Here is a 12,635-nt window from a genome sequence, read left to right as displayed (position 1 = left end):
TCCAAGTACTGTGCCAATACTTCTTGCAGGAAGGTCAAGTACCTCAAACCCGTTTGGCAGCCTGGAAGAAGGTACGGCCCAATCAGGTGACCATCAATGATACCAGCCCATACATTGATGCCAAACCGTTGCTGAAATCCATGAGAATGTATGGCACAAGGATTTTCATCATCCCAAATGTGACTGTTCAGACTGTTGAAAACACCTTCCCTGATGAAATGCACTTCATCCGTAAAAGGAAGAAGCCGAGGAAACTCGGGAACTTTCACACAACGGTGTAGAAACCATGCACAGGAATTGACACGTGGTACAAAATCTGCCAGACTCATTGCCTGTACTCTCTGGGGGTGGTACGGGTGAAGCTGCTGGTCATGAAGAATACGCCAGATGCTGCTCTGAGACACATTCGTCTGACCTGCAGGTGCGAGTACTTGTCGATGGGTTCTCGTCAGTTCGATGAAGGGCCTTCTCTTCAATGTCGAGAGTGTGGCATGTCCGTGGAGCACCACAGTTGGCCCTGTTAACTTTGAAGTTACCTGTTTCTCGCAGCCGTTACTCTAATCGGGCAAAAATGGTATGTGATAGTAACACGATGCGGAAAATGCTCAGCATACAGATGTTGTACAGCTCTACCATTACGTCTGTGTTCTCGGCAAACTTGTATTCAATCATACTGTGCTGTCTTCCACAATGGCTGAATAGCAACTGACGTAAAGGTCGAAGCACACCAGATTGTAAACAGCGGAATGTCTGCAGCCACGACTGAATAGCAACTGATGTGAAGGTCGAAGCACACTGAATTGCAAACAGCGAACTGTCTGCAGCCACGGCTGAATAGCAACTGACATGATGGTCGAAGCACACCGGATTGTAAACAGAGGATGTTGGAAGCAGCATACATGACATCATTCATTCATTTTTTTCTGCCTAATTGGCAGGTTTTTCACTGCAATCTCCAGCTTTCCCTATTCTCTGTCTTACGCTTCTTAATAGCATACGACCCAGTTAATTTAATATCATCCATAAGCTGATATCTCTTTCTTCCACGGACTTTTCCTCCTTCAACCATTCCCTCCAAGGCATCTCTTAGCAGGCAGTTCCTTCTTAGACAGTGTCCTAACCAGTTTCTTTTCCTCTTCTTGATGGTCTCCAGTATAGATCTTTTTTCACCAACTCTTTTCAGTACGGCTTCGTTTCTTACCTTGTCCGTCCATTTTACACACTCCATTTTTCACCATGTCCACATTTCAAAAGCTTCGAGTCGTTTCTCTTCATTTCTTCTCAACGTCCAGGTTTCTGCACCCTATAGTGCTACACTCCACACAAAACATTTCACTAATCTCTTCCTTAGACCTATGTCCATGGGTCCGCAAAAAAACATTTTTTCTTCTATTGAAAGCTTCTTTTGCTATTGCGCTTCTCATTTTCACTTCTTGTTTGCAGCTCATGTCACTGCTTATAGTGCATCCGAGGTACTTGAAGCTATCCACTTGCTGGAATCTTTCACTGTTTGCTTTCACATTAATATTCCTTGGTTTCCATCCTATAACCATTGCCTTTGTCTTCTTTACATTTATCTTCATCCCATACTGCTCACAGCTGCTGTTTAACTCTTCTAACATACTATTTATGGTTATTTCATCCTCAGCGAATAATGCCATGTCATCAGCAAATCTTATGCAGTTTATTCTTCTTCCTCCCAATTTGACACCTCCTGTGCCCTGGAAACAATTTTTCACTAGTAGGCGATAAGCAGCATCCTTGTCGTACTCCTCTTCCAATTTCACAGCCTTCTGTCATTTTGTCTCCTGTTCTCACTTTAACTCGTACGTTTCCGGACATGGGTTCCTTATCAAAACTTTATATACTAAGTCCCCTCTACAACCCCTAGAAGTGTGTAATAAGAATTCTGAATCATTCTGTATAGACAAGTAGTTGTAACATATTATAATTCAAGAGTATCAGTCCCATTTTCTGACATTCAAACTTGGCTGGATCAGTAGATAAGATTCCCCCACGGAGAACAACACTTCATGTTTTTTTGCAAGTTTTAATCCAATTACAAGTAACATGTCAAGAAAGTATTGGAAATAGACTATTTCCTTAACCATTTGGGTCAGGAGTAATCAAAAAGTATTTCGCTAGCTAAGTCTGTCAAAAAAAGAGCAAGAATGACTTTCAACCATTCAAACTATTGATATTGCTTTCGCCCATGCCATTTTAATGGTGAAGAAACTACTGGTTACTCAACCAAATGTTTATTGAAAAATACATAAATGTTCATTCTGCCTGTGGTTCATTTGTACGTCTTTTGTATTATATTTGTGCCACATAAATTTGAGAATATATTGTTCGATTGAACATTTAGTGAAACCTTATTTTTCTATCTTTCCGTGATATTACAAACAAATCAGTGCCATCAATTAATCCGGTGTGTCTTTACATGATTATAATTCAATCAAATCAGCACAGTTGCATGTAAACAAATGTACTCAGTCTATTCCTCTTTTGACAAAATGGCGATAATTGTTTCTTAAAAGAATATGACTAAAATTTCCTGTGAGAGATGACAAATGAATAAACCGGGCTTAACTTTCATCCATTTATATGCAGGGTGTTCCTAAAGTCCCGTTACAATTGTAATCAAACATAACTCGGAAACCACATGCTATACAGCAGGGCAGTTTTTTTGCAAAGTGTTCTGCAGCCCAAATAGTTGTCATTTGTGTTCTAGGCCCATTTTTCTTAATTACAGGGAAAATTTACTGTGATTTGCTTGAACAGTACCTACTCCCCCCATGTGGAGGAGATGCAGCCATCCATTATTTTCCAACAAGACGGAACACTCCCACATTGGTTCATGATATTCTGGATTGACATTGCCCTGGGAGATGGATAGGCCATGACGGACCAATCGCCTGGCCCCCACAATCTCCTGATATCACTCCCTTGGATTTTTTCCTTTGGAGGTACGTCGAGGATTGTGTATACACACCCCTGTTCCAGATCTTGTTACACTTTGCAGCTGTGCAAACAGTTGAGGCTGATATGCTGCAGCATGTATGGGTAGAAGTGGAATATCACCTTTACTTCCTGATGGCAACCAGAGGGGCACACGTTGAGATACAAAAAGAAACTTTTTGAGCTGTGGAAAAGTTTTGCAAAACACCACCCTGCTGTATGTCATGTGGTTTGTTATGTTTGATTGTAATGGTAACGGAACTTTAGGGATACCCTGTATAATGGATATAATGATAGATACATAAACTGTATACTTTTAGAAGAGCAACGAAAAGTTAACTGCTGTTTCAAACACTGTACCTCCTGTGCATAAAGTCGATTTAAAACCAACACTCAAAGCTTGTTGAAAACATGATAATAATTACCCATGGTGCAACAGTCCATGAAGGCTAGGGCCTATGTACCAACTGCTGGTGTCCCTCCTAACCAGCTAAGGGGTGACATGTGGTCAGCACGAGGAACCCCCAATCGTTCTTGTAGGTTTTCGTGACTGGGTTACACAACTCGTTCATAGCTTGCCAATTTCCTCACGATGGTGGGTGGTCATTGGCCCCATACAGGCCGAAATCTCTGGAGAAAAATGGTTACTCGAACCTGAATGAGTCCCGTAGCAGGAGAACGCATGGCCATGGTGGGGGACTAAAAACATGATAGTATAATTTATTTTATTTTCAGAGCAAACTTCAATTCCACATGTAGCACCTGAATTACAAACACAGTGGTGTATGTGGAGAAAATCAACAATGGATGAAAGATGCATGGCAAAATTTTTTAATATGCTGCTACAGAAATACCCGTATGGATGTTGTCTTGCAATGATAATTATTGATACATAGTACAGTGAAACCTCGTTAATGTGGACTAAGGGGGAGGGATAAGCTGACCAGTTTAACAAAAGTCCAGATTAACAGAAATAATTTAAAGAACAGTAGAAAGTGCATTAAAACTATGTTTATAGCAACAAAACATGTTTATTATGGTGTATTTAAAGGGCATAGGCCTAAATATACAGTACAGTACAAAGTCTGTGGGAAACAAAATTTCATCAGTGGTTGACTGCCTTTTCTTTGGGAAGTTTTCTTGTTGACTTCTAGCCACATTTAAAACCTTGCATTCTGCTCCCCCCCCTTTTTTGCCTGTCCGGATTAACGAGGTTTTACTGTATCACCTTATTGCATTTTGTCAGTATCTGAAAAGCTTTCACTAATATATATGTTGTCATTTGTTTTTAAAAGATAATGTTTTTTTATAGTACCAATTTGCTGTTTCTCTCTACTTTAGGCTGTCCGAGAATGATGGATCAAGTGTACAATACACTTCCAGATGATAGACCTGTTACTTCCATAGCTGTTATTGAAGACCCAGATAAATGTCCACCAGGTTTTGTAGTGGTATGTACATTTGCTGGTAGTGCTATTATAACAACTGTACACAGTTTATACACTGCATGAAGTAAAGTAGGAAAAAAATTGTTTAGGTCATGGATAACTTTTGAAGTAAGCAGAAATCTAGCAGCTATGTTATTCAGTCATTGCCCAGATAAAAGAAAAGATTTGAAATTTATGGTACAAGAATATAGGTAGGTTAGTTTTTAAACTTTTTGGACAACCGATAAATCCCATGTAAAATAGTCTTGGTAAACCAAATTTTGTGCTTTCGTGCTGGTAGAATTGTAGACTCACTGACACCTTCAATTCTTATCATGAGTGCATAGATGGGTTGCAAAAAAGCCGGCTTTTTTAATGGATTTTTTTTATAAAAAGCTGGCAATTTTGGAGGAAAAAAACTGAAATTTTCGCTTTTTTGGCTTTCTACTAATTACAGCTAACCTATTTCTCTCGTGTGGTTAGCACATTGCGCTGCGATGCCAGGGGTCCCGGGTTCGAATCCCGCTCGGGCATGGTTGTTTGTCCAATCATCAATTTCATCACTCATCCCCATCTTCGCAAATTAGCCAAGAGGCACAAAACACGTAGTAAAATAAAATAAATCAATCAATCAATAAAACCTATTTCACTTGAAGATACTGTTATGAGTTTACAGGTTTCTAGTGACATATTTACAAAAAATTACATGATGCAGCAGCCAAGAGACAGATATTGGCCAATCCCAGTCTACACATATTGCATAGTGGTTCAGATTCAGATACAATTTTAACCCTAGCTTACCGAGGGGGGGGGGGGGGTTGCAGACCAACCACCTCTATTTTTTTAGATTTACAACTCTTTGAAAATAAATAACATTGTTTCCTAGGATGTTCCCAATATTTCTGTATTACTTTTGTTCATAAAATGCACTTGGTGGGTTTATCAGCCGCCATTTTTGAATGCATCTCATTAGAGAAACTCATGCCAGTGACTGTGTGTACAATTGGTTGGTAATGATGGTAATTATTGTACTTATTATAATTAATAAACAATTGCACTTGTACAAACAAAAAAAAGTGTTAATAAAAAGATATTATGAATTTTTTTAGTTTTAGTGAATGATAAAATATATGAGAGACACGAAAGCAATAATTGGTTATTATTTTTTATTAATGATAGTAATTTTTGTAATTATAATTAATAAATAACTGCACATATATAATCAGCAAAGGAAACACTGATTCAATAATAAAAGGATTTCTTGAATTTTAGTGATAAAAAAAAGTGTGGGCCTGTGAGCCGCCCCAAGTATGTAAGTTTCTTGTACAGCATGGGTAAGCTAGGGTTAAAACTAAACGTGTAGTCCTGATGAGCATATCTGAACATGAAATTGACATATAAAAAAACCTTTTATATGTTTGTGTCTCAGTTTAAATGTTCATGTCATAAAATATGAAACAAATGTTAATATCAAAATATTCGATGTTTTGGCGCAATTAAAAATCTTTACTGTTCACAACATAAAGCAAGTGTTTTACTTGAATTTCAACGAAGCATCCTGCAGGGGCGGCACGTGCCTTTTCAGTCAGGCAGGGCACATTTTTCTTTTGGGTGGGGAGGGGGGGGGCAGTCTTTAAGGTTTTTGAGGGGAGTTCCTTGATATGGGTAAGTAAATTGTTCGAACAATTTGGAATAAAATTAACATTCCGATCAAGATATCTCTCCAAAGAGCATTAAATACTCACTACGTAGGAATACGAAAAATCAGCAACATATGGAACAAATTACATGAATAAAAAAAAACTCGAATACTGACGCTTGCAGTAACTAAACTTTGGGTAGATACTGGAATGATTAGGAAAATGTTACACTGCAGTTTCTCTGCCATTGTCAATGAATTGAAAGGCGTAGATATTAAAGTTTCTACATGATTCAATGTCATATTCACCAAGTATCCACTAATATCAATAACTAACTAGGAAGATGATGCAGCGTTAAGTTCAGTTACAACACTTTACATTGGCCATGTACCCCCAAAAAGTTCATTTATACTTACGAAGATATTCTGCATGTCAAGTTGCTGGAACACAGACACAATTACACAATTAAATAAACACGTACAGTAACTATAAAATCGCAAAAAACTAATTATTTCATAAGCGACCAATACGCACAGACGGAACGCAACGCAAACTCACACACTAACTCAAATCCAAATCCGTATTACGATGGGAAGAAAGGAGGATCTTTTTGAAAATACGAGGGACTAGTTTGTGCCATAAAATGTGTTGTCAACTTTTCAGGTCGCCGGAACAAGCGCGAAGAAAAGCATTCGAGGGATTTTTTTCTATCTTATTGCTGCAGGCTGGAAGAACGAATGAACTGCCTGCCAAGGTTGGAAACACTGAACGGTGAAGGAGGCAAACATGAATGGGCAGGGCACCTCGTTCACTGCCCAGAGACGGCTACGAATTTTGCGCTTTTCCATTGTGAGGGGACCGTCCCTTGCCTATGCTGTAAATGTTTGGATCAGTCAGTGACGTCATGTCTCCGGGCAGAGCTGAGATTGGACTCTCTCCAACAGGACGGAGAAATATATTAACCTCGCACGGGGTGCATACCCTGTAAGTCTGGTTGCAGCAACGTAGGGGTTGAGGGAAAAAACAAAAAAAATATTTACGCGTATATACCGATCGTCTCTTCAGATGAACTTTTTATGTTAAAATTGTTGTGGGGCAGTGCCCTAGTTGCCCTTTATGTAGCATCGCCACTGGTATTCACTTTACGAAATAGCAATTAGGATTTTGATAACTTCAATGAAACTCGGACGTCACTATTTAAAATTTCCATATATTTTATCACTTATTGATCTACTGTGTTTTGTTTCTTTTTCGTTGCTATGGTCAAAAATGTATATAGAAATGTATACATCGTAATTTTACATTATGAAGAATGTGATTATAATTAATTATACATCATATTAATGCAACAACGTTTTCCAAAATATAACAAAACTGAAATTGATAACATAGATATATCATCGTGTGTATTAAGCACAAAATTAAACAAAACATAATAAATGAAATAAATGAACATCTTTGGGTCAGTCACAATACGCACCCCTTCCGGGTGAAAATTTTCGATTTATTTCAGTTCTGTAAATATCGAAAATTTTACCATATTTAGTTCCAAACTTATGAACATTTTTAAATTACAACATAAATTACTTTTTTTCAAACAATATTAATTCAGTTCACTATGAACTCTGTGAATCAAACTTGACTGACATATTCTTCATTTTGTTTTAGTTGCATGCATTCAGTACATTAAATGAATAAACAATATTATTGACTATGCAAATATCCAAAAATTTTCATTGTATAAGTGTCCGTAGTTACCTTAACCTAACTACATTCAAGAATTATTTGGGCAAATTTAAGCAACTCTGTTTTCCTGTCGGCTGAACAATTAAACTTCTTTACATTAGACAAATTTTGCTTATTTGCTGATTTCTTCCCATCTAGAGATATAAGTTCCACATAATTGTTCTTAACATTTTTAACTAACTAAGGACCTAACCATAAATCCAGAAATTTGTGAGTTTTCTTATTAAGGAAGCTGCTCTTTTCGTGGTTTTTAACAAGAACAATATTGTTGACTGCGATTGTGATACTCCTTCCATCCTCTTTCTTCGTTTTGGTTATAGCCCTTTTCTTCATTCTTGTTTTTGCCATTAGACAACTCCTGTATTTTTATTGACTTGAGACACTTTTGTGAAAAAAGCCACGCAAAAAAACTCAGTTTTTTTCCGACTAGTTCCAACTCTACTTTGCACCCATTTTGCATGAGAAACTGTATTTTGTGACTACATAACATCTATTTTAATGTTCTGATGTAATTCTTGAATATTCTAAATCAGTTTCTTCGTAAATTAATGCATATAATTGAAGAAGAATATTTACACACCAATATTGATCAACATTTTGAACAAATTTTGCTTTCAAGTATCGTTATCGGTGAGAGTATCGGCACCAGAATTGGTATCGGTTCAAGGTGCTGTCGGCTCAGCCCTAGTAAAAGCAAAGTGTCGATTTATAACAGTGGCATGCCCAGGATTTTCAAAAGGGGAAGGGGGTACTTATCATCAAGGTATCTACCAGTCTGGAGATCTTGGAACAGTCAGGGTATCTCCTTTTTCTGGAAAAGTCAGGGAAATTGACTGTTTCTGTCAAAATCAAGGTAGTAGTGCCCTAAAAGTAGGTTTTTGACTAAGAAAAGGGACAAACAAGAAATTTGTTGTGGACAAACTATACTTCAATTTGATGTGTTACTGATAGTTATAATAGAAATTGTATATTACGTACTCTAGGAGTATGTCATGTTTTGAACTATTTTCATGTAGAAATCTACTACAGTAAGTGGATATTGGTATTTCCTGCTTTCTTTTGCAATTTTTGGATTGTGGCTGGTAGATATTAGGATCAATACAGATACTGTTACTAAATTTGGCTGCAATTATGTATTATTATTATTACAATTAAGATTTTTTTAAATTAATATGTTATATTTGTTAACCATAAGTCAATTCGTGCCAAATATAGGGTTATTACAAATAATTGGAGCAGTTTCATGAGTTTGCGGTAGCTATAATATTTGACATATTGTCATGAAATTTTACAGTAATGTAGAAAAATTCAAAAAGTTTTCTTCTCTTGCAGGCATGTTTCGGATTTCTGTCAGGAGAGCGCAGCACTGAGCAGTGAGGAAAGATGGTGACAGGTGCTGGGAAAGCTTATGCTGTGCTGGAATTTCATGCATATCAGTCGGTCAAAACATTGCAATGACACTTTAGAACAAAGTTCAACAGTTCAAGCAAGCAGAGAGTTGAACATTCCACAACCAACCATTTGGAAGATTCTGCAGAAACGATTGCAACAGAAGCCTTACCGCTTACAATTGGTACAAGCCCTCACGCCCCCTGATGAAATGGTTCGCAAGGAGTTTGGTACACAAACGCAACAAGATCATGGCTTTTGTGAAAACTTGTTGTGCATCTTTCTTGAACTTTGTTCTAAAGTGTCGTTGCACTGTTTTGACCAACTGATATGCATGAAATTCCAGCACAGCATAAGCTTTCTCAGCACCTGTCGCCATCTTTACTCACTGCTCAGTGCTGCGTTCTCCCGACAGAAATCCAAAACACGTCTGCAAGAGAAGAACCTTTTTTGAGGTTTTCTATATTACTGTAAAATTTCATGGCAATATGTCAAATATTATAGCTACAGCAAACTCATGAAACTGCTCCAATCATTTGTACTGACCCTGTATTACATAAAAACTCATTCCTGGTACATCTTTTTAACAGTTAATTTCTATTCAGTTTACACATGAAGTGAATATTCTAAGTTGATTAAGTGCGATTCTAAGTGTGGTGTTTGCTAAGTTATAGTGACCTTCTTACGCCCATGTTTAAATACATGAATTGCCCTATTGGCACTTTTAGGGATGCAGGGCCAAAGAGGGGAGTTATGACCCCCACAGACCCCCCCCCCCCCCCTTTGGCATGCCACTGATAACATGTGGTACATACCTTTAACATATTACTGGTTAATAGTGTTATAAAAGTATATCCAAACACTGTTCTTCACAGGTATCTCGAACACATGACCAAGATTCAGATGCAGACTTGTGGAAGGATGGCTTCTTTGGCCGTAAGATAACACGTTACTTGTGTCTATCCAAAACAGAAGGATTAGCAGATTACATAGTAGAAAGTATTGTAATAATTAATGATAAGGAACTTCCCCCGGAAGGATTTTCACTATTGTCACGGACAACAGATTCAGGTAAGTTCGTGCTTTGTACAAAATAATGGAATAGTTAGTATATATACATACTAAATGTTGTAAAAGAAAGCACTTAACTTCTGTTTATGATCTAGTGGCATTATCATATTAGTGGCATTAACATGAACTTAAGTCTTGGAATTTGTTGAGCAGGAATCATATGAGGAACATTAACAGTCCATTCATCATCATCCTTGGCCGTTTCCTGCCTCTGGCTAGGTCGGCATAGAAGTCAAGCCTCTCCATTTTTCCTGGTCTTCCACCACTCCTCCCTTTCCATGGTGTTCTTTCTTGTCCTCTTCTCCTAACACTCTCCAATATTTGCTCTTTCCACTGACATCTTGGTCTCCCCCTTGGCCTTATTCCCACTCCTTGTGCATTGGAAGCTCTTACTGGTAGTCTTTCTTCATCCATCCTCTTCACGTGTCTGAACCATCTCCTCTGTGCCTGATCTATCCTGTCCTCAAGCTTCACCACACCCACAGTCTGTCGGATCTCCTTATTCCTTATTCTATCCCTTGTAGTCGTCCCCAATATACAATACTCCTTAAAAATTTCATCTCCACTGCCTGCAACAGTCCGTTCATGTACTTAATTAATCTGTCACTAGGTGAGTTTAATGGTGTTTTACATTGAAAAGATCCCGGGTTCGAATTCCGGTCTGGGCATGGATGTTTGTGAGTGTCCATTCATCAATTTTATTATATCATCACTCATCCCCATCTTCGCAAATTAGCCAGAAGTGGCACAAAAAGTGAAGTAAAATAAAGTAAATCAATCTCAATCTCACATTGAAAAGAAAAGTGTGTACCTAAAACGTTTACATTATAAAACCAATTACATGAATTTTTTTCTTGATATTCATTTACTTAAAAAGGAATGGTAGACTTCTGCACGTTTGTAAGATTATCAGTATTACTTATTTAGTCTTATGCCTATGTCAGTCAATATCATTCAGTGTGTGGATGATTCTCTTAAATCCTTATTAAAAATGAGTCGACTATTAAAAGGTTTCCAATCATTCACAAATATCACATGGCACCTCTGCATTCATGTGAGACTTCTGACTCCCATCATCCCCATCGACAGGGACACTCATTGTCTATATGTTGAGCTTCAGCTGTGTTCGGAAGCAGAATAGCTGGATTTTCATTAAAATTGTGTGATTACCTTATTCCAGGTATTCTTTACCTATTGCTCTGTAACGTATGCGTAACGTATCGACATATTCTCCAAAATCTCATCTTTACATGGATGTGCGATAAACATCACAATTTTGTTTCGTAACTGCTGTCACAATCCTTAAAGCTACCCCTTGCACCAATGCTAGAGAATAGGCCAAAACCACACATTATCTTTGTTTGGACTCAATCGTGCTCAGTTGTCTGCTGTTGACATCACCACTAATATTTAATTTTAGGGAGAAATTGATTTTGTGATTAAATTATTGCTACGTAAATTTATGAATATTTTTTAAAAAGCACAATCTTTGGCAGATTGATTATTTTCTTGTAGTTTACGGTTATTACAAGCGTAACAAAACTGTTTTTCGTTGTGACGTTTCAGGAGAACACACGCTCCCTCCCTCTTAATACCTACACCAGTGAATTTAAAGGAAAGATACAAATGTTAATGACTAATTAGGGACTCGTGCTCAGAATTGGACATCCTTTCTCGAAAGACATATGATCTCCACATAACATTGTCAAATTCTTTGCATCCACTCATATGGGATAAAGTAAAGAGAGCTACACAACAAGTTGTAGAACACTACAGCAAGTTTTCAGAAAGGAGACTTGATAGGAAATTCTACCAGCTAATTCAGGAGGAACAAGCTATATACAACAACAATGAAAGAAGGGAAACAGTTGATGTCACTGGTAAACTAGAAACTAAGAACATTGACAACAGATTATTTATAAATCTTACGGACATTGAAGTACCTGATGAGTATATAGAAATTTTTCAATTCGGAATGAAATTTTCAGTTGGTAGTGCTTATATACACAAGGAAGATTTTGTGATTTCAATAGAGAAAGCACTGAATTTCTTAGATGATGAGGAGGAAAAGAGAAAATTACGAAGTCTCACACATGATGCTCTTGATGAACGGTTAAGTTTTGAATACAACAGAAGAAATAACAGAGGTCCAAAATACACAGAACGAGAGAAAGAGCATATAAGGTTGGGGAAAAAAGTTCATAGTTTCAAGATCTGGTTGAGAGAAAACGACACTTTCTTAATAAAATCGGACGAGGAAAATAAACCTGTCCTTATCCAAATTATGGACTATAAAGAAAAAATGGAAGAATGTTTCAAAGTAAACAATTTAACAGAAAGCTCTCAAAACCCTATAGCTAAAGTAATAAATGAGGTTTAGAAAGTAATTGAAAGCAGTATC

At 37.4% G+C, this 12,635-nt stretch overlaps 1 protein-coding gene across 2 annotated transcripts in view; it reads left to right on the top strand.

Annotated features, from left to right (window-relative positions):
* Mvb12 (multivesicular body subunit 12-like Mvb12) overlaps nt 1-12,635 on the top strand; it is a 55,640-nt gene that overhangs the window by 7,444 nt on the left and 35,561 nt on the right. For both annotated transcript variants that reach the window (XM_083110002.1, XM_083110001.1), the window contains exons 2-3: nt 4,303-4,412; nt 10,039-10,234. In XM_083110002.1, coding sequence (XP_082966128.1) covers nt 4,314-4,412; nt 10,039-10,234 — 295 coding nt within the window. In that variant the 5' untranslated portion in view covers nt 4,303-4,313. The remainder of the gene's footprint in view (nt 1-4,302; nt 4,413-10,038; nt 10,235-12,635) is intronic.

The sequence above is a fragment of the Lepisma saccharinum genome, chromosome 23 (genome assembly GCF_977018435.1).
Source record: "Lepisma saccharinum chromosome 23, izLepSacc3.1, whole genome shotgun sequence".
Taxonomy (NCBI): domain Eukaryota; kingdom Metazoa; phylum Arthropoda; class Insecta; order Zygentoma; family Lepismatidae; genus Lepisma; species Lepisma saccharinum.
Note: the sequence above shows the minus strand (reverse complement) of the source record. Positions and strands in the feature narration are given on the sequence as shown.